Source organism: Artemia sp. Qi Xiang Cuo, chromosome 3, assembly GCF_049724085.1.
Source record: "Artemia sp. Qi Xiang Cuo chromosome 3, ASM4972408v1, whole genome shotgun sequence".
Classification (NCBI taxonomy): domain Eukaryota; kingdom Metazoa; phylum Arthropoda; class Branchiopoda; order Anostraca; family Artemiidae; genus Artemia; species Artemia sp. Qi Xiang Cuo.
The window spans coordinates 38,459,101-38,486,056 of NC_142796.1; the positions used below are offsets into that span (position 1 = coordinate 38,459,101).

Here is a 26,956-nt window from a genome sequence, read left to right on the forward strand (position 1 = left end):
TTTTATATACTAACGAGAGACGAAACCCGCCAGACTGGTTTTTTCAAGAGACCGCTACTCAGAAATGGAATACAAAGAGTAGTTTTCTTTGCTTATACGTTATTTAACCTGTTGTTTTTTTGGGGTTTAGGGGTGGGGGAGGTACCTCGGTAAGGTTTGGTTAATTATTTAATATTTGGTATGCTTTACCCCCCCCCCTCTAATGTGCAAATATATAGCCAAAATTTGTTTATAAATTATTATATATTCATCCTATTTTATTTTATTTCATTAGCATTAACCAAACTTGACTTTTTAGAAGTGTCCGTATTATGCACTAGTACCAAATCCTGGATACTTATTCCATGACATTTAGGGATGATTAAAGAAATGTAATCATTTTTTAATTTTCTCCATTACTAGTTATCCTTCTAAACGACTTGAAAACAACTGTACACCTATTTCAACTAACACCTACGTGGTCTAAAAAGGGAAGGGATTTACCGATATTTATGTTCCTAGAAGTAGCCTATTGGTTTTGGAAATATGTCGTTCGAAATTCAATTAGATGGTGCTGTAGTAAAATCAACGTATTAATTTTTTTAGAACATCATTTTCGTTCGAAGCAGAAATGAGCCCACATGCGTACAGAACATTAATCTAAGGGCTCTGTTCCTTTTTGTATTTACGTTTGGAAATGGTGACTGTTGAGGTTGTCGAATTATACGCAGATTTCATAACAACTTCCCATGCTTCTATCCAAATTGTATTGTCCAGCCAATCAAAGCGCACTATCACGTTCCCTAGAGTTTCACTCAAAATATAAACAATAATGTAATACAAAACGGCATATTTTCGAAAGGAATTTCAGAACATCGTCTTTGACAATAGAATAGACTAGCTGAAAATGATTAAAACGGCAAACTTGGATTATCATTTTTCATTAACGCTGAAAAAAGGCCCTAACACTCTTCAGCGAATCTCACTAGCCTTCTATTAACCACTTCATAAAAACACCTCAGCCTCGTAAATGCGGGTTTTCAAACCATCAAATAAAATGAAAAAAAAACGATTTAAAAGCAGTTTTCGTATAAAAACTGATATTACTTCCTGTTCTACAAATTATTTTCTTCGATAAAACCCCTGAAACACATTGGAAAGTCAAAGTAACAATCGTAAAAAACACAAGACGCTACAATAAACAAACCTCAGAAACCGGGGTTGGAGGGAGACATATTATGGCCAGAAAGTACACGTCCATACAGAATAATCCACAAACTGTCATAAAATACGACTAAAGATAATAAAAGACAAGGATGTCCAATAAACATTTAAAGAAATTTGCAAAACAATTCACCAGCAAGACCCACTAGTGGCAAAATCTGAAGTAGATGGGACTGTGGGTACTACGTTCAAAACTGCCTTTGAGCTTCATTGGTGTTTTCATGCTTATAATCCCACATGTGACAAGTCTTCTTTTTTTCTTTATTTTTTACCAACACTTAAGTTATAAGGGCCAATTTATTTTAGTGTGGAAAAAAATAACGGTCAAAGTGTGACATATTTTGGGCGACATCTTAGCTTTGCTTTCTAGTCTGGCAACTCCAGAGCACCATTTACTCCTACAGTAAAAAACATTGAATTCATAATATTAAATTCTGGAGGCAGAATTACAATGCAGCTGAAATAATACAATGCTTGAATAGATTTCAAAATTTTGAGGTAATGAATAATTCAAGATATCTAAACTCAAATTTCCAGGTTATATACAGGGTGGTCGGAAAATACACATACCAAAATGCATCGGTCATATGTTTACTTAGCTACAAATCAATTTCTAGTCATCCTCACTTGGATCATGTACGGCACTTATAAAAGAGCAGAGGCCGATTATACTTAAACATTATGCGGGTGGCAAGGGGGACATTACGTCAGGCACCTGCAGTGTGCACACTAGTTTAAACGTTCCGCTTCGGAACATTCATTCTGAATTCGGTGAATTCACCGCTGTTAGTGGTGACAATGCCTGGACCAAAATATACATTAATTTGAATTTAGGAGTTTAAAAATACTTCAAATACGTCTGCACGGTTCTAGGCGTTTACCCCCTCCCCCAGAAAATACCCTCCCCCCGTGGAAAATAAGGATTTCCAAATTTGAGAGTTTTATTTGAGTTTTGTTTTTGTAGGATTTTCCGTAGGGAGAAGGAATTTTGGTACTTGTGTATTATACACCACTCACTCAAGTTTACGCAGTGTAAAACTCGAGAACAAACCGGTTTCTTCGTTAGTTTCTTTCAGCCTAGGGTGAGAAAAGACAAAGACAAGTGACAAAAAAGATGGGAAATATCTAATTTGGGCTATATATTTGCACATAAGAGGAGGGGGTAAAGTATTTAGACAGTTTGAAGTCAGAAAACAAGCCTTACTTCATAATATGCAGAATAATTGGACTTAACACATTTTGCATGCAATTATTTATACCCCCCCCCCTAATGTGCAAATATTTAGCCCAAATTTGTTTCTAAAGCAACGAAGAAACTAACGAAGAAGCCGGTTTGTTCTCGAGTTTTACACAGCGTGAACTTGAATGAGGGGCGTATAATACACAAGTACCAAAATTTCTTCTCCCTACTGAAAAAAAACTCAAATAAAATTCTCAAATTCGGAAAGCCTTATTTTCCACGGGGGGTATTTTCCGCAGGGGGGGGGGGGGTAAACGCTGGCCACCGTCTGTACATGCCAAGACCATCATTTGTATTTATCAGAAACTCATCCCTCCTTCCTCCCCCCTCAGCCCTTGTTTTGGGAAAAAAGTAAATAAATCCATGGCTGGAAAAACACCATGGGAATTAGACTTTCCTTCGTTTTGAACAGCCAAACCATTTTTGCAAAAAAAAAAACTTGCAAAAAAACTGCTTTTTAAAAATTCTCACTGTAGGAGCAAAAAATTAGGTTTCAAGAATATCCTTTAGCTCAGGCATGATTTAATTTCAATAACGTCACCAGTCATGTATTTATGCGTGACCGCAGACGAAAAGTTTCATGTGAATTGGGCACTTAAATAACCCTCACCCACACTCGTCCTTGAAGAAGGGCGATTGCCCCTGATTCCAAATTAAATCAAAACATTGCAAATAAACGAAGTTACCAAGTTGGACATCTCTTTAATCGAGTTAACGGATACAAAACAAACAGAAATAGATAATATCCCCCAACTAATCTTTGCCACTCACTCCCCTCGATCCCTCGTCTTCATCAATAATAACACTGTTTTTCGTAGAAATGCCTACCAGGAATGATATGTACAAAATTACGTTTTCATCACAGGAACAAGTTTACAAAGTTGGGTACAATCAATTTGCTAACAGAACTACTCGACTTTGCTATCACGCTACTCGACAATAGACCAATAATGTAGGGAACGGAGAGGGGACACCTCGGAATTTGTCACATGGTAACGCCTGAACAGGGTTAATTTGAAAGAAAAACGGGGATCAACATATATCTCAAACAGGAATAAAATATGATCACGCATATAGGCTACACCGAAACCAATTTATTAGTAAATTAACATTATGTAGCTACATCGCACCTCCATGCCAACTATAAACTAGCAATGGCTGCAACTAGTCGTTTTTAAACCTCCTTAGAAATTACCATATCTTGAGCATTAACTTTGTAAAAAACCTTTCCTTATTCCCCATCCCAAAAAAGGAGATTTTAATAACAACTGAAGAATCCAAGATGGAAGGCCTGAGATCTAAGTTGTCCTGGGAAATCCAAATGTTTCTTATAAAATATTTTCGAATTTATTCATAAAAATGGGTGTCCACAAAACACTCGCAAAAAAGGATTTTCATAGATCCTTCATAACGTGAAATTTATGGGAGAATCATTTCCCACATGGAACCTCTGCATTCAAAACGAAGGTGACCCTCCAAACTGTTTCGCAGAGCATAAAAACGGTCACATTTGGGGCATTGATACCTCATTTCCGAACCTGCAAATACATGTGTTAATTCCATAATGCAAAGCAGTCACACAGTTGCATAATTTGAAATCCAAAAACCAGGATAAGACACCTAAATACTCCAAAAAAGTCTAGTCATCGACCAATGTAGTATTTGCCCGGGCTAAAAGCCCACAGCAAAGCGCTTTAGTGATGATTAGAAGAATTTCAATAGTCATGTAACCAGTTGTGTCACTTCTGGACACATAAAAAATGAAAAAAAATGTGCAAGAAGGTTCTATTATTAAAGTAGATATTCTTTTCCCATCAAAAACTGTAGAGATTACCAAGAAATGAAATTAGTTCTAGAAAAAGCGATATTAAGAATGATGAACTACAAAAAAAAAATAATGAAAAACGGTGTTGTAGATGAGTCGAAGGTTTTCGCGTTGAGTCAAAATTAAGAAGCTCTCAAAACAACATTTAACCCAAAAAAATGGAAGCACTTTAGGTAATACATGGTTATAATACAATAACATGACTTTTTTTGGGCCTTCCCAAGGAAAAAATCCTACAAATTTATTACACGAATAACAATGAAAAATAAAGAAAAGATAATACAGAAACATAGTACAGGAAATAATAAATACGACCCTGCTTCGCCTGCTTCAAACGCTTTAAGAAACTTTTGATGGTGCCATAGTAACTGAAAGTAAGTTTTTTTTTTCAGTAATAAGAGCTTGTTTGCCATTATAATAGTACAACAGTAATAAATGGCAATGCTTGCCATTGTATGGAACAAAACAATAATGTCGGCCCAGAGGGGCTTATTCGCTGTGTAAATTGTAGGGTAATCGTCCCTACCAATGGAAAGTCCCCACATGATTGATGGTTATTAAAGATTATTTGCATGGTGATACACGCGATTATACAGCATTGCACACCAGTTATTAGGTTATGAGTGAAGGAATATTTTAACGAGGGAGAAGGTACTTGAAGTATTAAAAAGTTCATTTTTCGGCTTGAGTTTTTTTCTAACTTTTCTGGTCAAGTCCTTCAGATCATTGTGGAGGTGGATATACACCTTAGCTTCTATTCTTTTGGAGAAAAAATATATTTGGACTCAGCGTATGGCTTGTATTCTGAGAGGATGACAGGTTACCTCTTTTACAGAGCTATTTGAGCGTGAAAAAAAAATTTACATCTACTTAACTTTGAGATGGAAGGGCTGTGGGCATCCCCAAGGTACAATATAATTTCAATTACACCTTTACCCTAAGGGTTAAATTGTAAAGTTATTCAAAGTCCTGACTCTAGGACTAAACGACATTGCTCTGTTTCTGTAGGATTATTAAATAACAACAAGTTTTTCCAGCTGAAAGTAAGGAGCGACATTAAAATTTAAAACGAACATAAATTATTCCGTATATTAGCGAGGATGCCACCTTCTTAATACCTCGTTCTTCCCGCTAAAGTTTTTTTTTTAGTATTTTAAAAAGCTTCTTATTCCATTTAAACGGCCCTTGTTTTTTAGGGGTCGTTCTTAAAGAATTGGGACAAAAATGAAAATTTTAGCGTAAAGAGCGAGGTATTGAGGAGAGAGCATCCTCCTCAATGGTGTTCTTTACTTTCAGTTGGAAATTTTTTTTTATTTAATTTCTGATAGTTTTCAAAATAATTATCTGATAAGCTGAATGTGATGGTGTGATTTTCAGAAAGATCACTTCACTTTTTGAGGGTATTTCTCCCTTTTTCAAAAATCAGGTAATTTTTCTCAGGTTCGTAACTTTTGACGGGTAACATTAAACCTAACAAATTTTATATATTTGGAATCAGCATAAAAAGCCAATTCTTTTGATGTATCTGTTATTTAAAAAACTCCGTTCCTTACAGTTTCGACTACTATTGGGCCGAGTTGCTCCTTACATATACAGTTCGTTACCATAAACTGTTTGATAACCTGAAAGGAAGAAATCCAGAGGCCTTAACCCCACGATATCTCTGGCAAATGCACTTAGTGTTTCGGTAGATGACGGGACCAGGAATTTCTCATCCAATAAAGCCATGTTTTCAGTTACTTTGGGCTGTTGATCGCACTTTACTAGGTTGCAGCAATTGTACCAGCCATGGTAAGACCAATGATATATAAATAATCCCTTAAATTTTCGTCTCACTCTTAAACTTAAAAAAAATACATACAAACAAATTGTTGATGCATTTTTTAAGTTTTTTGTAAAAATTTCAATTAATAAGAAATAAATCAGTTCAATTAATTAGAAAGGCTAATAGTAAAAAAAAAAAAAAAATATTGCGATGACCAACTTGTTATATTTATTAGAATTATAAAATCCTTTCAAAAAAGCACTGGTCAAACTTATTGGAAACAGAGAAGGGTCGGTAACCACCAGATAAAAAGGAAATTTCTGTTTATATTATGTTTACGTCACTTCTTGGTTTCATTTAAAAAACTTGCTATGTTCTTTTATTGAATTTCTGATTTCTCATTATTTTTAATAAAGGTGAAGAATGCTTTGGCAAATATATTAAAACAAAAATTAATATTACTGTAAATAGTAATAACATTATTAAAGCACTTGCCATTCCAAAAAAAACATTTCAAAAGAAACAAAAGTCCTAAAAATTGGCAGGCCGCCTTGATAGCCCATACAGCTCCCTGTGTTTCGATCGCAAATGTTTTTCCATATCGTGGCGATAAGAAAACATTTTCAAACAGGTTGGAGCCAAACACTTCAATTCTTTCTTTCCGCCACACTCGTGTTTCTGGTGTCGTTTCAAATTGTGTACATATTTGTATGCTCTTGGACAATTACAACATTTATACATCTTGTCACCTGAAACACAGTACGGCGGATTAGAAAGAATCTCAAAACGCCATCAAAATTAGCAATTTTGAAAAAAAATTAGCATCATTTCACTATGTTTTGTGCACGGCCTGGTAGGCAAATTCCGGGCTAAGATGCGCGCATGTATTTTCAGCCTACAATTTAAATTTATATACATATATATATATATATATATATATATATATATATATATATATATATATACATATACATACATATATATATATATATATATATATATATATATATATATATATATATATATATATATATATATATATATATATATATATATATATATATATATATATATATATATATATATATATATATATATATATATATATATATTCTATAACTTCAGTAATGACACTGGTTTTAAAACTCTTTTTATTCAAACAAAATTACAATTGTATATCTGAAAATAACTTCCTTGTGAAGCAATACAGCGCTGGAGACGGTTCTTCTAATGACGGTTTGTTCTAATGCTCATAGCAATGCTGGAACTCAAATGCCCAAATACGCTTCAGCTGGTCGGATGCAGACGTTAGAATGTTTTTCACCGTTTCAAAATAAGTTCCTTTGACGTGATTTTTCAACTTCACGAAGAGAAAGAAGTCACAAGGGGTAAGTAAGGCAAATAAGGAGGCTGAGTAGCCACATGAATGTTTTTACTGGCCTAAAACTTGTTTATTAAATTGCTATGTGACAAGGAGCATTATTGTGATGCAGCACCCACTTGTTCTTGATGTTTGGTCTAATATAACAGGAACGACACTTTTTCAAAAATTTTCAAGAGCTTCCCGGTAAGTTTTGATTGACCGTTTGGCCACGAGGTACAAATTCTTTGTGGGCGATTCTTCGAATATCAAAAAAAAAAAAAAAAAAAAAAAAAAAAAAAAAAAAATCCGAATGCATTTGAAATTCGGCTTCATCATTTTGTTTTGGACCTTGGAGAGGTTGAAGTGTGCCGCTTCATGCTCTGGCACTTGCTTTCAGGGTCGTACGCCTGAGACTCGTCACTCGTCATTTTCATTCGAATCCAAAAAGTCAAGGCACCTATCCCTCCTGATATTTTTTGGTATTGCGAAAGGTTTTTAGAATCATTTCTACGCTGGTTTTCTCATCGCCAATTCATTAGTCAAAATCAGACGAACAACGGGTAGAGTCAATTCAACTCTTCCTCGATCATTCTGACTATCAATCGACGATCTGAACAAACAAAATACCAGATTCTACGAGATTTTAATCGGTTCTTAAAATTTAAGACCATTTGCTTCGTGGTTCATCTTCAACTGACTCTCTTCTTTCTGAAAATGCCTTAAACCATAAAAAAAAACTGGGCCCTTGATAGGTGGTTCCTCATTATTTTCTACCAGTAATTTTCTACTCGTCCTTGGTTAAGCTGCCGAAATTAGGGCTGGGATAGCGTTTTTAAGCTCCTACAAGCCCTTCTCTCCTTTAAGGCTTAAAATATTATGTAAATAGTTTCTATCACTTAAAAATCAAGCTTAGTTTCATCAAACTTGACTCAATCAAGCTTACTCTTGTTTTCCTGACCATTTCTTGTTCTCAGACTGCCCAAGGTGGTTCCCAGGACTTGAGCCGGATTTAAATAAAACTTTTTAATTCAAGTTAATAACAATTTTCAGGCTTTATTGGCAGGAAAGAGGAGGGGGTAAAACCGTGAGAATACGTCTACAAGAGCTAAATCGAACAGTATGTCCATTCCTACAATGTTTACTAACCTAATACAGCTGGGAACTGGCGTCTCAAGAAGTCACTTCCCCTTACTATTAAATAATTTTATGGTTAAAACAGAAAAAAAAACTTTAACTGTACCTTATAGGGTGGTTTTAGTCATCCTTTATAATTGGTAGTTTTGTGTATGACTGTTGCATCTTACATACATCGCTCGTTACATTAGAGTTACTGACAGTTACTGTCAGAATCACATTGGATTTTTGTTTCATTCCAAATCTTGCATTTCAAAGGGAATTTGCTCTCTGTCATTCTCTTTCGGGAGTCTCAAGTGCAATGAAGGATTCTGAACATTTTGAGGGTAGAGCCATTAAACATTTGAAACTGAATAGCGTCAAAAGTTTTTACAACCGGCCCTACGTCCCTATACGTATTTAAACCAATCTTAGCGAAAGAAGCGATCCAGTACTGCGTTCGAGAGTTTACAATGCTGATACCAGGGTGGGACCTTAATTGACACTGATATAAAAATGAGATAGCCAGACGACGAAACCCTCAACTATCATCGGTGAGCCATTACAACTCTTAGAGGTCCTTTTTTACTAACAGAACCGTGACGATCCTAAAGATTATACTCGTAAACGCTCTTGCACAATACTTGAACTAGACACGCAAAGCCAGAATATCTTTATGTTTCTTTACTTCATAGGTTCCAAATTCCTGCCAAACTTCTTGTTCCCTATTACATGGTCAATATATCCCCAGAGTTGACCGGGCTCGCACCAAGGGGAAGGGGGTGGCTTTACACCCTTGCCTACCGGAGAAATCGTGAGATGTATGCAATTTTTCTGCAATTTCTAATAGTTTCCATATACTTTGCCTGATTTTTAAAATTTGTGACCGTCTCGCGTAACAAACATCTGGATCGTACTCACAATATGTCCTGGGTCATATCTGACCTGACAATACCGGGCGAATTAAAATGCTTAAAAATGGCTCCTCGCGTCAGGTTTATAATTAAATTGTCCGCCCAATCAATACACTTCAATGAATATTACTCGATGCGAACAAATGAGGGAAAGGTGGAAGACCTGTTCTTAGAATGATCCACTTTCAAGTAAGGCGTAATCGAGTTGAAATTTTGAAACTTCCAGTTTGCACATACTGTGACAATTTAAAATCTATCAGTAGTCATGTAGACCGTGCTTGCAGACAGTTTTTCCCGTCTTTAAGCCCTTTATCCCTACTGGAAATACGTAGTTACACTTTATGTCATATACTTTTTGGCTGATTTCCAAAATTATCTCCACCAGATATTGTGCTTATATGTGCTTTTATATAGTTTTCCAACCTTTGAGCTCTAGATCCCTTATGTAACAAACCTTTGCCCACTCTAACCCTTCTAGAATACATTCAGCCCGTTTGGAATATATTAACCCCTCCTGGAAATACCCGGTAACACCTTATATCATAGGCGTTTGGCTGATTTTCTACTTCATCTCTGCCAGCCATAACCTATATCCTTCACGAGCTTTTTTTTTATTCAGGCGACATGCATTATAATAACAATAATTAATTATAATTTATATAACGAACCTTTGTCCCCTTTTCTCGCCCTGGCCAATTAATCCAATTCTGGACGCATGTTTCTTTTTTTTTTCTTTAATCATCTTCTACGAATACCATTTTACTAGTTGGCTCTATTTTATAAAACAACTATACCTCATCCTCCCAAGAGCACTAGCACACATAACGAGACTTTAATCACCTCAATGGATTTCATCTTTTCATTTATCTGCTTTTTTAATACTAATCAAACTAATAATAGAAGCAAGACTGATAAATAGTAAACTAACAATTGAAAACACGAACAAGTCAAGTAAAACAAGTCATCACAAATTCATTAAACTGAAACCAAGCAAATACTCTGAAAGCAAGAGCCTCCCACATTTATGCAGGAAATTATGACGACCGATTTTCACCCAGGACCAGAAAAGCTATCAAATCAACATAAATCATACAAAAAAAAATTGTGACAGGAAACACAAAAGAGAAACCTCCTCCCAAATAGCCAAGTCAAGCAAGAACAAGACTACAGACACATCTCAACAGACAAAAACCAGGATGCGAATAGATACAAAACAACTTAATCGGCCAAACAACAAATCCTCAAGAAACCAAATAAGATGATTACGGGACAATTATCTCCAACAGCTTTAAAGGAAAAACGGAAGAGACTACATTTATAATCTCAAGGACACACACCAAAGGCTATTCATGAAAGAAAATCCTCAAGAAGTACGAAAAAAAGCTCAACATATCAGAAATTCAACCCAATCAACTGAAACACAACACGGGAAACTCAGCATAGAGAACTGAAAATGCCGACTAATCAAGAAATTAGCCAACCACAGACAACACAAGTTTGGTAAAATTGTAACACGACAACTAAACCCACGAATATTCAAGAAAGGAACTCAAGAAATACGAAAGTAGCTTAGTATATCAGAAATTAAACCCACTCGATTCAGTACGGGAAACTCAACACAGGCAATATGGGAAAATTACAATAAATAACTGAAAACAGCAAGTACTCAAGAAATTAACTCCCGATCGACAAAACAACCTAGAGAGAATACTAACACGGCAATTTAACCCAGAGAGTTCAAGAAAGAAAGTCGACACACCAACAAAGTCAAGAAACTCAACACAACACAAATTTAACCCACTCAACTCAGCAGACACTGTTTCGATTTAACCAGACATCCATTGATTTAGCCAAAATAGATAGTATTTATAATAAATGTGCAGAGCAGGTGAAAACATAGAAGAACGTAAATAATCTCAAGAAGAACGTAAATAATCTCAATTATAAAATATGTGAGCAAAAATAATTAAACTAGAGGACAAGTCAAAGCAGCATTATCAAAAACAAATACACCAAATGATTTCATATGTTGGGAATCAATTTTTATTTGAAGTGAAACTTGGCAAAACTTTACTATGAGCTTATACCAATAAACCCTAAAGATGTAGAAGCTGAGCAATCTTTCTTTAGTACTGGGCTGTTTGTAACTGAAGTCTGAGCAAGATTACCACCCCAAACAATTGATGCTTTATGCTTCTTTCGAAGTTATTATAAGGTTATGTCCCTTCTGCAAGTATTTAGTATGATAGTTAAGAATCCACAGTAAAACAGAAAACTATAATCAATCCAAACCAGTGCAAACATTCCATCGACTTTTTTTTGTCAGTAATTTTTACTGGAGCATAAGGGAGATAGATTCATTTCTTTCCAGTATTTTAGATAGTTCTCAGCACAACCTAAAGATACGAAAAACGTCACTTGTTATGAATACCAGAAGACGCATCACTACAAATAATAGCTACAAAACTTACAAGGCCCAAATTCTGAGCCTCGGAATACTGCCTCTGCTCTTTAAATTGTGCCATAACTCCGCACATCGGCAAGACACCCCTAGATATTGTAACGTAGAAGCTCATTGGTCAGAAACATTTTCTCCATTGGTACGCTTGGCCTTGGCAAATTATTAATATTTGCAAGAGTGATTCCCTTCTTCATTTTCTGGCTTATATTTTGAGCACTTCTGGAATCCTTTTTGGGTGGATTAAAAAATCATTAAGCTGGTGAAAGCACTGCTCAGTCTTCTCAAAATTGTAACTAAAGGAATGACGGTCTAAGTTGGGGAAGTTTATGTGTATGTGCTCTTACCCAAACGAAAGTTTTCCAGCTAGACAAAGGGGAAATTATGGGAGGTGTTAGCTTTCAGGCCATTGCTAGACGTAGTCGCTTTACTCTAGGTTCAAATATGTGTTTACAAGGCAATAAAATTCACTTGTCGAGGTAGTTCAGTTTTCGAACTGAGTATTTTATTTGCTTTACCAAGCAATTAATATAGTAGAGAAAATTCAACTTATATCGGGCAAAGTGACAATTTTTCAAAACAACAGCACCCGACATAGGATACGAGATTGATTATTTAACTGAACAGCTAATCATATCAAAACGACAAAAGGCTCATTTTAGTTGATACTTTACAAAGATCGGGATTCAGCCCCTTCCAAGACCCCCAATTACCTGGTGCTAGTAGTCAGATGTTACTGTAAATTTCAATTTATAAGCCAGCCAATAGGCTACCGTAGTCTTCAATCTCAATTTTTTAATCCCAAAGACGCAAGCAAATCCTTACATCTTCAACAATATCCTAATTGGCCAGCTTTGACTAATTTTAAATGGTTGAACTCTGGCTATGACTAGCCAAGCATTCAATATAGCTTATTGCAATCGACTGCAGCAGATTTTTATCACTGGCAGCCAATGAAAAAGCCATTCTTTTCCAAGAAGGAAACTATAATTCCTTCAAAGAGAACGGCTTTCATAGGTTGCCAGTGACAAAATCAATTGCCATCGTTTGCAATAAGCTATATTAAACACAGGGTAGATCTAATTTGGATGCTAGCTTAACATCTATTGCAACTCCATCCCAAGTTTTGTAATTCTAAATATGCTATTAGCGAATCTTAAGGACACCCTAGACGGTCAATCATTTTGATCAAAAGATTCCGTCAATCAATTGATTAAAGCATGAGTGACCACTTAGGAACTTATTTGACGCTTGAGTCAAGCGTTGACTGTGTTTGATAGAAAGTTAGAATGACTCAATCGGTTCCTAGACGGTCAATCATGATTTAATCAATTGATTGACGGAAGCTTTTGATCAAAATGATTGAACGTCTAGGGTGTCCTTTAACGCCCCAAACAATATTTTGATTTGACAGCTAATTAAATTTCGAATCGTATTAATTTCCACTATAGCTAGAACTAGGTTTAGATACCAATTAATCTCTACTCCAAATAGATTAGGATTTACACTTTGCAGAAATTGGCATTACAAGGACCTAATCTGGGGAAGGAAAGAGGAAATCAGAGCTGACATCAATTTTAAAGCCACAGTGAGAAGCCAAAGAGTCAAAGGGATACAGGATACGCCTTAAAGACATTATGCATGATTTTTGCCTCATTTGATCTAAAATCAGACTTTTTTTTTCGGTAATGAGCAGAAGGAGAACACCACCCTTAAGAGGTTCAGAGTCTCCTTTAAAGAGTTACGAGGAGCATCTCATAAACTTTGAGCGTAAAAAATAATTCAGGTTTGATCAATAAAAACATGAAGAATATTTTTCTTTAAAAAAAAAATCATGGTAAAACACATTATTTGAAACTTAAGAATAGCTTGGCAAACCAAAATGCCCAATTACACTTAGTTTTAAAACTTCTAAAGCTTCGTTCGATCCCAGTTTTGTCTGTCGGTGTAAATATCGGCGTTGTACATACATGGTGTTCAATTCCTTGCTTCTGTCAAAAACAATGTTTTCGGAGAAAAACATAACGACAGAAAACATACAATTTTTTATTTTTGCCTTTTTATCGTCGAAAGGCGACATAACATTTATGCCACAAGGAATGAATTAAACAAGGTACTGTTGACAAAACTATTCTGAAACCAAGCTTTTCTTCGGCAACCGTCTTATATACAGTTTTTACGCTTTTCCATTTCATTTCAATATTTTCCGGTTCGCTGCGCTCCATCATTAAGGCTTCAAGCCTATTATGCAGAGTTACACAAAAATCTCTGTGAGATTTTCGTTCAAGCAGTTTGTCCGTACCGTACAGCTACTGAAGTTCTAAGTGGGTTTCTGAAGGGCCAATAATTTAATCTGCACGTGGGTGATTATAGCCGAGTGATTAGCGCTCCAGGCTTGATATCCTAAGGTCTGAGGTTCGAGTCCTGGTATCGCTGGTTATTTTGTTCAGAACCTGAGTCAATGGTGTGACTCTGTAAGCTCAGCCAGAGTTGACCCAGCCCTAAATGGGTGTGCCAAGAGAAATCTGGGGGAGGGGAATACAGAAAGCATTGGATGATTTGCCCCTAACCACGAATTACACTCCCAGCCAGAAGCAAATTTTCCGCGGAATATTCCCCCTACATGCAAAAATCAGGAGATCGGTACCTGCACAACGCAGACCATTCGTCAGCATGCGAAAAAAAATGGGCTATCATAAATGTATAATCAGACTGAACATGAGCTCTTCTATATCTACTCATACCTAAAAGACTCGTCCCCCACTTTCGGGAGATCAGATAATCTATTTATTTATTAAAGAATCTATTTGATTCCGACTTCCATACATAGTCGTCCGTCGTCCATACATATTTGTAAGCTGTTTTGTGGTAAAATGAAGTTCCAGCAATGAAAGGTCGTTGCCTGGTGCGTAATCCAACAGCAACGCACCATTCTCACAAATCACACTAGGTCTGTGTGGTCCTAAAACTTCAAGACATTAATAAATATTACATCATACTTGGGGAGGTCTTTAATGAGAGACTGTAATGTTTCATAGAAATTGTCCTTGACATCTTCATCGGCCTCTTATGTAGGCGCATAAAAAATATAATCACAGACAACTTAGTCCGCTCAGTTGCAAATCTTACAAGCATGATCCTATTATTTACAAGTATCCACTTGCGAACGATTTGACGCGCTGTAGGGGAGATCAGTATTCCAAAACCTGCCCTAGGGTGATTGGAATTGGTGCTAGGTGTATTCCCCCGCCCCCACCAGAAAATCCTCTATACGGCAAATTTTCCCTGCGAAAAAAATCCCCCCCCCCACATACAAAATTGAGCAGCGAAAGAGAAAGTGTCAAAAATTAAAATAATTAAGTAAAAAAGCGATTTCAGAACATTCCGCCAAAATACAGGCAGAATATTCTATTGTTTCTGTCTTTACATTTGTATTTATTTAATTCCTTTTTCGTGTTTTAGGGTCTTGAGTTATCATAGCACGGTAGGCTTACGATTAAAGAAAATAATTTGTAAGTACGAAATTTATGGAAAATATAGAAGAATTGCCAGGAGATAACAACCAGGGACTCAGAAATACGAGTACTTAATTCCCGCGACTTTAGTCTGGTACCAAGCACAAGCGTCACTACCCAAATGTTCCGGAGGGAGGGCACTGGATTTTACCGACTAGCAGGTCACTTTTACTTACTGATTTGGGTGATATTGCTATTACGATGACTTTACTTTTTTGTTTTTTAACGACTGAGACTTAGTGGCGTGACTCCAATTTTCTACCGATTGGAAGAAAACATTAGGAGCGGGGGGTCTCCAATCTCTCCAAAAGTGACGCCTCTGCCGACGACTATGACAGATAATACCAGTTCCTCTAGCCCTCACTCGTCACGCTGATGTTTTTAGTGTTTTCAAAAAGTGTGTTATTCCATGTTAACGCCCTTGTGTTTCAGAAGTCGTTCTTAAATAATTAGGAAAAAAATTTAGACTTTACCATAAACAGGGAGGGGTAGAGGAAGAGGTAGCCCCCCTCACATACTGAATAGTTTCTGCTCGTGTTATGGTTCTTTGATGTTTAAATGGGCCTACAATGTATGCATATGTTTAAGTACATTAAACCTTTGCATATAAATATGCATTACCATATACCAATTAGAATTGCTGAAAACAAAGCTTAGTATTTGCAAAACACCCCCCCCCCCCAAGACACAAATAAACGATCAAATAGGGATAAGTCTATTTATTTAGACAGTGAAAACAGGTACAGAAGTCAAGATATTTCGATCACACATACAGCGATCATCATCAGTAGAAATACTAAAGTATTATTTTGTTTTGTATAAATATGTTCGTTTTAATACTTTAATATTTCTAGTGATGACGACCGTTGTATATGTGATCGAAATATCTAGACTTTTGTACCTGTTTTCACTGTCTAAATAAATGGACTTATCCCCATATGAACTTTTTATTTGTTCGACATAGAGAGGCAGTGTGGTCTGGGAAAAGGATACCTAATTTAAGGTATTACGTCGAAAATCCCCCCCAATAAATTTCTTGGTGAGGCCCATGATGTCACACCTCGCCTCGTCACTTCTGTGCCGGTAGACATGTGAACGTAATATTTTATGCTACACAGAAAAAGATTTTCGTAAGGGCAGGGGCGCTAATACCCCCCCCCCCACCCCACCCCCCAGCAGCAATAACAAAGGCGCAGACCAACTATTCCCAAAAATAAACAGGGATTAGACATATATTTCCGCCTACCCAAAACTCATTCTATATTCATATGAAGGCTCGACGATATTGGAAACATTTGGGTATTAAAATTTACTCTTAGACGCATCTGACCCCCTCCCCCCGCCACTTAAAAACTAACCCATCGTCCCTCCTTCGTAATGGATACTGCGCACTTAAAAAACATTGTACATAATTTTACGAAATACGAAGCAAGTCAAATTAGTTAAATGAAGCTTTAAAATAAATGTCAAAAATATTTTTTGCAATAAGAAGGGAGGTATCACCACACAGTACCCTTATTCAAGCTTATTCTAAACGAAGAGAGATAAGAGATTAATTCCAACCCCTTCCCGCTTATGCAACTTCCTACATTTATATGAAGGCTGAAGGAGAGCTAAGAAATTTTGGCATTGTAATGCGTTTCTTTAGGCATCTGGAACCCTTCTCTGCCTACACAATGACTTACCGCCCCTCCTTCATAATATCTGATGAACAATATTATACATCACTAAACATAATTTCATGAAAAATCAAGCGAATTAACTTGGTTAAATAAAGCATTAAAATAACTGTCCATATTAACCAACAGTTCGGCATTGCTTCCTCTGCAACTGGGAAGCTCAATATGACACTTTTAGATTGATTTGCTATCTCAGAATTTTTAACCGATTACAGCTTGGTCCTCCATGGGACAAAATCTTTGTTTGGTGAATTGAACGTAGTTTGGTGAAAATAACAGAAAACGCCACTTTCCCGTGGTAAAATCTTTTGGTCACTTCAAAAGGGCACTAGAACTATTAATTTTTGCTCGAGTGAGCCCTCTTCCGATCTTCTACGACCATCGGTTCAATATAAATACCCCTGGAAAAAAACACGCATGCCCTTTCTTCTAAAAAAAAAATCAATCAAAATTCCCCGTTTTTTTTAAATAGGAGCTTGAAACATCCGCGATAAGTACTCTAATATGCTGAATCTAATGGTGCAATCTTCATTAAGATCACTTGCCTTTTTGGTAGTGTTTCCCACATTTTTCAAAAATTCTCTCAGGATCGTAGCGTTTATGTGTAACATCAAACTTGTTGAACTTTAAAACATTTCGAACCGGCATAAAAAGCCCATTGTTTCAACGTAGAAATTTGTTATCAAAATTCCTCTTTTTAGAGTTTCAGTTAATTATGGCCCAAATCGTTCCTTACTGTTCTTTACCCTGAACTATTTGATTCTACACCACTTATTCTATATATATTTTGGAATATAAGCAGATTATTTCCCGAATCTCTTCTTTTCTTCATTCTTTTTATTTGTCTCGATTTTACATGTGGGAAGAGTTTTCCAGGGGGAAGTTTTCAATTTTTACGCGGGGGGAGGGGGGTCCGTTTGATTGTCTCGCGGGGGAATTTTCCTTGGGGCTCTGGAAAACATCCTTATCACAGGATTGTTCTCCATCTTCTCAGCCTATGCCTTTCAATCGTATATCACTAGAGGTCAGGTTACGAATTCTGCACTAACTCATCTATCTTAGAACTTGCTCGGTCTTTGATAACTGATTCATGGTTCTCGCATTCCAGAATCCAATATTCGTTCGTTCTTTCAAGGAAAAGAATCTTATCCGGGACTTGCTGGGTTTGATATCGGGGAGGAGAATGGTTTATACGAAGCTTTTGCCGACGTTGGTCTTTTTTACTGCGACAGGTAGCAAGCCTGTCACCCAATTCTCCTGCTTCATTCTGGCTTTGGAAAGATTGTGACATCAATGAAGCCGATGACATGCTGCTGTGATTAATTGTACACGACGCACCAAAAATGACACTTGAAATTTTAGTATTGAAAAAACAAGAACTTATGTTCCTATGATGGAAAGGCAATGTGGCCCTCATCGTTACTTAGAAATGCTAGTAATAAGCTTCTGACAACTCTACACAGGTGTAGCAGAGGAATTACGAAGATAATATTCTGATCGTCTCCTAAAGACGAATATAAACAATGACGGTGCCCAATTCTACAAAAATATGCAGTGACTGCACATGGAGTCAGTATGTTTGCTGGCTGCATGCAGTAAATTTGAAGACAACAATTTTGTGAGTACCCTCCCAACAATCTGCAGTGACTTGGCTGCAATTTACCTTTTAAATGCCATCGATTGGGAGGAATAAACGTTAAGCGGTAAGAATCCGCACAGAGGAAACGGTAGCCCAGCTCTTATTGCAGCAAGTTTAAGAGTTAAAAATGGAATATTTACATTCATACACTTAATTCCACCGAGGAGTGATCTTAGGGTAAGTATTTCTGGAAATAGAAAATTCATTCTTTTGTATTTTCTAACCCCAATAAATGTTGTACCCGATGATTCACAGTTACTTGTGGGACATCCTGTGAAATAGAATATACCCACTGAAAAATAATTTATAACAGACTCGTCTACAAGTCTCATCACGGTCACCTTCAAGAAGACGCAAAAACGATGTAACAGTTTAAAAATATAGTACGAAAAGTCGGAAAAATGCATAAGATGACGTTTATATTTGGTGAAAATTCAATAGAGGGGATAATCTTACAAAAAGAAATAATCCATTCAGTGTTTGGAGAGCTTCACATGAGCTTTAAGTTTAAAGCTATTGCATTTTTCTGGACAAAATGGCTAGAAATAAAATTCCCTAAATAAATAGACAATTTTGCCTGTCCCGATAGTAACGCAAAATTGGCAATCTTGCCAGCAGAGTACGTTCAAATAGCAAGGGACTAAGAGTAAACATTCACAAGCAAGTGTCTAAGCCCAATAGAACGAAAGAAATTCAAAGAATCAGAAACAAATTGAACAGATAGCCAAATTATTTCACAACGGACTAAAAAATCAGTTCAATCTATCTTTACATCTAAAATTTTAAATATTCATTGACAAAAAAACTTACATTTCGCTTTCTTCCGAAGAATTGGATTCAAGATGGGGCTGAATCCTCGGTAAATCTCCAAACAAGGCCTGATTTCATTTCCAAGAAAAACAGACTTCAAAGGACCCTCAAAGGATCAGTTGATAGTTCACAGTCAAGGGCGATGAAACTATGGCCTAATATTCAACCTACTAAGGTCTAACTAAAGTCATTCAAAGAGGAAATATATCCGACTGCAAGACAAGACTTGAACTTGATACCTTGTGAAAGGGACTTAGCCGTTCAGGGAGGAAACCTAAATACTCCCAGCCAAGAATTCATTCCCCAAGCAACGAAGAAATAAAACAAATGCACAAAATATGGAGCCTCTTCATAATAACAATTGCTGATTAGTTATTAGAAAATCAAGCTATTTCAATTTTTCAATCAAAAATTAAGTTCAAGTGATTCACTGGAAAAAACGGCTCACATATTTAAATAAATAAACTAATTTTAAGGTAAAAGTTGTTTCCAGAACAAAAACTCCCAAACATTTGCAGCATATTCACAGCTTTTGCAGTTAAGGCTGCTGGATTTTTTTTTTTCATTTTCCATGTTTTTTTGCAATCGTTTAAATGAAAAAGCTCCGTTTTGGAAAGTCAAGAGCTATTTCATTTCTGTTTTTTCGGTGAAAAACAAATCCTCTTTTTTTTAATTTAATTGAAGTATTTACCATAGCTCGTGCTTTTCTGGTAAATGAATGCAAAAAGGTAACTCAAACTAACTAGTGAGGCCTAATACTGCTTACAAAGAAAAATTGAAAGAACTACTTTTAAACCATGCTGTTAATCTGTCACAAAAGGCGTCCGACTGAGTCTTGAGTTACCTAACACTAAATAAATAAGAATAAAAACATAAATATCCAGCAACAACATCGGGTTGGCTACATCCCATTCTTTATTGATGGATACTTAAGTAAAAATCTCGAAGTTCTTTTCTGTAAACACCTTATAACCCAATTAATATAAAACGAATTAAAAAAATACAACACTACTTAGACTCAACCAGATCTCATGTTAAAAAAATCTTGTTTACAAAAAAAAATTAGTATACTCAACATTAAATATTCCCTTTATTACGAAACAAAAAGTTGCAGGTTACAGAAAAGAACTTCTTACGCAAAACATAAAAAAATAGAAAGTTCGAGTTGGTCTGTCTGCATAGACATATGAGCGCTATCTCAGGGCCGGAGGGAGAAGGAACCAGATAAAACTTGGAATCAATGAAATTCATTTCACTTTACCGATTTTTCATAAATTACTAATAATTCAAATTGTACAGGCGAATTTTCAGCAGCTTTAAGGTAGCTTTAGAACTATTATAAAACACATACGTTGACCTTATAACTTTTGTAACATACTTTTTTTATACTTTTGTTTTTGTTTACAAGCTCATATCCGTAAAAACCAAAAGATACGCCCAAAATAGTGCAATTTCCACACATTCAAGATCATTCCTAGAGCGTATAAAAGTAGACATAAGCCTTTACTGAAAGAATATGTATATATAAAATTGATATATAATCATATCCAACACAAAAGGGTGTATCCGGCCTTTTTGTCCAAATAATGGGTGAAAACTAAGATTCCCCGGGTGTTGTCCAGTGAACCACTGTGCCGTGACCCATTGGTGTACCGGTTGCTTCTATTAAGTGGAACTCGAATTTTTCAAAAACCGTAAATATGAAAACTGCTACATTGTGCTTCGCATCAAATTATTATTCTTTACCTGAATGCGAAATATCTTATTCTTCAATATTTTAGTTTTGTAAAATATTTTACAGTGCGGCGACGTTATCTGGAATCCTGGTCTTATTTCAGATTAAACACGAAATTCGTAGTCTTCTCATAAAATATTGATTTTATCAATATTTTAGTTTTGTAAAATATTTTACAGCGCGGCGACGTTATCTGGAATCCTGGTCGTATTTCAGATTAAACACGAAATTCGTAATCTTCTCATAAAATATTTATTTTATCAATATTTTAGTTTTGTAAAATATTTTACAGCGCGGCGACGTTATCTGGAATCCTGGTCGTATTTAAGATTAAACACGAAATTCGTAGTCTTCTCATAAAATATTTATTTTATCAATATTTTAGTTTTGTAAAATATTTTACAGCGCGGCGACGTTATCTGGAATCCTGGTCGTATTTCAGATTAAACACGAAATTCGTAGTCTTCTCATAAAATATTTATTTTATCAATATTTTAGTTTTGTAAAATGTTTAATACAGCACAAGATCCCAATTGTATTCCGGGTCGTATTCCTGATTAAAAGTATATTTGCAAGGGTAAAAAAAATTATGCTTAATTATTTCAATTTTTCAAAATATTTATAAAGCACATAGTCTGTATCTGGATTCCGGCTCGTATTTCTGAATAAAGGTGAAATTCGTAAAGTCTTCTTAAAAATATTTCGAAAAATATTGACCTTGATTGACCGTCTAAGAAAGAACGGAGATGGTTAGCATTTAGCAGACTATTATAACAAATTATTTTCATTAATGGATAAAATAAAGTGAACTCCTAAAGTGGAGAAATTCGTTTTACTTGCTTAAGGTGTTTAATTTGCCTGTTTGCTTTTTAGTGTTGTGGTGAGGTATCAAAAGGGTAAATTGTCAAAGGTGATTCGTCTCATTTTATAGTAACTAGTTACTAGGACATTAACAAAAATAAAAGTAATTCAGAACTCTGAAAAAGCCCTGATATAGCATATTTGTTCGTGAATGATGGTGACATGTTTTTATTTGTTAATGATATGATCAATGAATGATATGATTAAAATCATCCCCGATTTAAAATTTGTTTTAGAATAGGACTGGAAATTTTGGGCACAAGATATCTAAATTGAAAGAGATTCGTGCTGAAACATCATGCCAGGAAAATTTATTTAGTGAGGTTTTTCCTTATTATTTAGACATTTAAAAAGGTAGATAGGTAATTAGAATAGCCAATATCTATTAAAATTTATACAAAACAATTTAAAACTTTCTCGTGAAGTGGAGCAACAAGCTTAGAATATCACGTTTTAACACAATGTTGTCAAAGCTAGAACTGCTTTGAATCAAATAAGTATCGAATCAAGTAATTACCAAAGGGGGAGGGATCATCAGACGACTTGAAATATGACTCATAAAGTGAAATTAACTCTCGTGAGCACGTAGCTAAACTGTATGCTTGTTCCTGCTCGCACTCCTTGCTGAAATGGACCCGTTGGCACTATTATGTTTAATATCAGCAGAAAATCACAAAAATGCAAAAAGGTTTGCATTTGCTTTACATCTTCACACCTGACAATTACTCAGAGGAAGGGGGGCTTTTGGATCAAACCTCCTCCTAAACTCCTTATTTTTCCAGTAATCTCGTTTAATTTTAATCAGTGTTTGCCGTTTTAACGAATATGAGATCCTCCTTCAAGATGTGAATTTCTTTCATAAAAAAAACGTAAATATAGCAAGTACATATCATTTTGTTAGGAGGGGGCGGCCAACTTAAAAAAAGGCAAAACTATGTGAATTATATCAAAATTTGGAGGAATTATATATGAACCGAGAAATTTTGATAAAATAAACGAACAATGTTTGAAGTTTTGTTTAAATTCAATTATTGATCCAAATTTAAGTCCTAGAAAGTTCTTCGGACAAATAAGGGGGGTCCGCTCCCTATCACTCTGTATGCAGATATTTGTATGGCCAATGGCCTGTAACTTTATATAGTCAGTGGTTATAAATACTCGGTGCAATGTTTTTAATCCCAAATGGTCTTGAATGTGTAAGAACATAAGTATATACAGAACCTATTCCTTTTGATTGGACAAAAAAAATTTGTTAATTGAGGGTTCAATAAGTACAAATTTAAGAACCAAGAATAAGCCAATAATTTTTTTCGTAGAAAAATCAAAAGGAATGTTTAATAGACCAACTTGACAGGGGAAAAAACGAGAAACTCACCTTGCTGAGAGCTGTTTTGAAGTGATCTTGACGTTTCACCGGCCTCGGAATTTCCGGTTTGGTCTGAAAAGAACAGTTTCTCTAGGTCACAAAACGACAACAACAAAACACAAGATAGAAATAATTAGAATAGCTATTAGCGCTGTAGCTAGGCCCCAGCGCCACGCCGGCACATCGACCGAACGCCACCAATGGGAGGCCCGGTTGACCGCCACCGAAGTCGTCGCAACGCCGCACGCGCGCCACCACCGTCAGAAACGGCGGCGTTCGGCTGACTTTGAATTAATTTTGCGGCAATTCTTTATTGAGTCAACCGCAAAGTGGGAACTTTTCTTTTCTCGTGTGGTTAAGCATTTCGATTTTCCTGATTAGGAATCAAGAAGGGCTTGCACTATCCCCGAATTTTCGAGGATTTTCCCGATAATACGAAAATCTATGTGTCACCCCGAAAAAAAATTTGGTTCCATGAATCCCCGAAGATCACCCAATCACGGTGCCACCCCTAGTGATTTGTCACTAGTGACCATCCCTGCCAAACATTAATTTGTATACCATAATTCTTCACTACTCTCTTGTTCATTATTTTCCGTCTTTTGTGTTACTTTGCATATAAACCAGACAGATACAATTGCAATATACACGGTTCTTCATGTGTTGACAGGAAGTTAAATGTATGAAATTAAATTAAAAACACAGTTTTTTAACTGAAAGTAAAGAGCGACATTAAAACTTATAACGAACAGCAATAATTCCGTATATGAAAGGGACTGTCCCCTCCTCAACACCTCGCTCTTTACGCTAAAGTTTTTTATTGTTTTAAGCTTTAATGTCGCTCCTTACTTTCAGTTGAAAAAACTTGTTTTTTATTTAATTTCTGAACGTTTTTCAACTAATGCATGTTCGATTTTGACTCACCGTGCATGAAAAATTAAAACAAGATTTGTATATTAATTTTGGCAGATTTATTCTGGATATGAAGGGTCACCCTTCCTCAATACCTTGCTCTTTACACTAAAGCTGTTAGTACTTTTAAAAAAGCTTCCTATTCTAAATAAACAGCCCCTGTGTTTCAATTTTAGTAAACAGTCAAACTTCAGCGTAAAGAATAAGGTATTGAGGATAGACCCGGCGGATCGACCGAACATCACCGACAAGAGGCCCGGTTGACTGCCACCGAGGTGTCACAACGCCACCGGTGCGCCGCGGGCGCGCTGCAGGCAGCAGAGGTGGCGGCGTTCGGTCGACTTTAAATTATTTTTGCGGCAATTCTTTATTGCGTCAACCGCAAAGTCGGAGCTTTTCCTTCTCGTGTGGTTTAGTATTTCGGTTTTCCTGATTAGAAATCAAGCAGGGCTTACACTATCCCCAAATTTTCGGGTATTTCCCCGAAAATCTATGCGTCACCCCGAAAAAAAATTTGGTTCCCCGAATCCCCGAAAATTACGCAATCACGGTGCCACCCCTAGCGATTTTACACCAGTGACTTTCCCTGCCAAATATTACTTTGATTACTGTGCATACCATAATTCTCCACTACTCTCTTGTTCGTTAATTTTCGTCTCTTTTGTTAATTTGCATAAAAACCAGACAGATGCAATATCCAATTGCAAATATTGCAATATACATAGTTCTCCATATGTTGACAAAAAAAAGTATCGTCTTTATGAAATGAGTTTAAATCATTTCGAATGCAGTTTTCCAATCGATATTTCTTACATAATTCGTGGTTAAGAATTTTATTTTCAAGTTGAATATAATTATAGAACGCATTTACTACTATACAGCTTCAGCTTTCAGTTGGATTTTGAAATTATCAGCCGACAAATTGTTTCTACAGCTGAATTGTAAGTTTTCAGAATTTTTTTTTTCTTTTGCTGTTTTAGATAAGATTTTCTTAATGTTTAAAACCCAATTGTTGAACGCCAGATAGAAATACAATCTCCTTTCTGAAACATTTTTACCCCTCCCCCCAACAAAAAAACCTTCTATTTATACAAAATTTAGCTATAGACTAAGCTATGTACAAGGTTGGGGAATTAAAAATTAACACGGAAGTTACCCCAAAAATATGATTCATAAACAAATAGTAAATTATTGCCTATAGGGGGGGGATAGGGGGCTATAATTTTTAAATGATAACACCTCATTTTTTTTATTGAAAGCAGGCATGCCAAAAAGATAATTTTTTTTTCATTTAAAGCTGAGACAGAGTAAAATGATATCAAATTCCCTGGGAAACCATTGAAATATTTTGATAGACCCAGGGCCCCCCATTGGGACTTGTTCATTGTCTTGGGTATTTTGCGATTTCTCATAGGCTACTGGCCTAGTTAATAATTAAGTAATTTTTTTTCTAATGTAAAGCTGAGATGGTATCTTATCACGGTGGTATCCAGAGGGAGGGGTAGGGAGGTATTACATTTAAATGATAATGTCTCAGAATTTTTTTATTGAAAGCAGGGATGCCAAAAAATTATTTATTTTAATTTAAAACAGATATAGCATTCTATTAAGGTGGTATTCAGAGGGGGGGGGTAGCGAGCTATCATATTTAAATGATAATACCGCGATTTTTTTTGAAAGCAGGGATGCCAATAAGTTAATTATCTTTTTAATTTAAAGCAGAGACGGTATCATATCAAGACGGTATCCAGAGGGGGGGGAGATAGGGAGGTATTATATTTAAGTGATAGTACCTTGATTTTTCTTTATTGAAAGCAGGGATGCCAAAAAGTTGACAAAAATTAACAAGATTTTCGTGAGTTATACTTGATACAGCACTTGTATGGTTTTATCGTCCAAAAGGGAAGGGACATATGCGTCCAATCCGTTTTTTTTTTTCTTATTGATGAAACGGGTTTACTTTGAAAACATTCATTCATAAGTACCGGGCAGATTCACACTGAAACGAATTTGTTTGACGAAAGCGATATCGACATCCCCACTTAACGTTGCGCTCGAGTGACAATGGCGCCCATGGTTCAGTGCCCAAGTTATATTAAAAGGCCAGGTCATAATAATAGCTTTGAATTTGGGAGGTTCAAGGAGGAGTCTTTGACAGTCTTATGACCTCAGGGTACTAGATGTTGCAACGTTCTTACGTATCTTCAGTGGTTTAAAAAATTCGATCACCCCACAAATGATTACATGCGCACAAATATATGAATACAATATACACAAATATAACAAATGTTACATTTGGAATATTATAACACTTTTTTCAAAGCTTTGAAGAAAAGCAAAAAAGGCTAAATACCCCTAACTACGCTTGAAAGCTATTTTAAAAAGAAACTATTTGGAGATTTCCATGGATATGACCATAGCAGAAGTTTTGAACCTGGGGTGGATCAAAGAGGAGTCTTTGAGTATTTTGACCACAGGTGACTTATTCTTGCGACTTTCTTAAATTGGGTAATTTTTGTGAGCATTTGGAAATCAAAGCTTAAACTCAATAACTGATA

At 35.9% G+C, this 26,956-nt stretch overlaps 1 protein-coding gene across 1 annotated transcript in view; it reads right to left on the reverse strand.

Moving 5' to 3' along the window:
- Nucleotides 1-26,956, reverse strand: part of LOC148954074 (uncharacterized) — a 75,367-nt gene that overhangs the window by 18,272 nt on the left and 30,139 nt on the right. Inside the window, exon 4 of the mRNA XM_089085813.1 lies at nucleotides 23,496-23,558. Within this exon, the coding sequence (XP_088941939.1) occupies nucleotides 23,496-23,558 (63 nt within the window). The remainder of the gene's footprint in view (nucleotides 1-23,495; nucleotides 23,559-26,956) is intronic.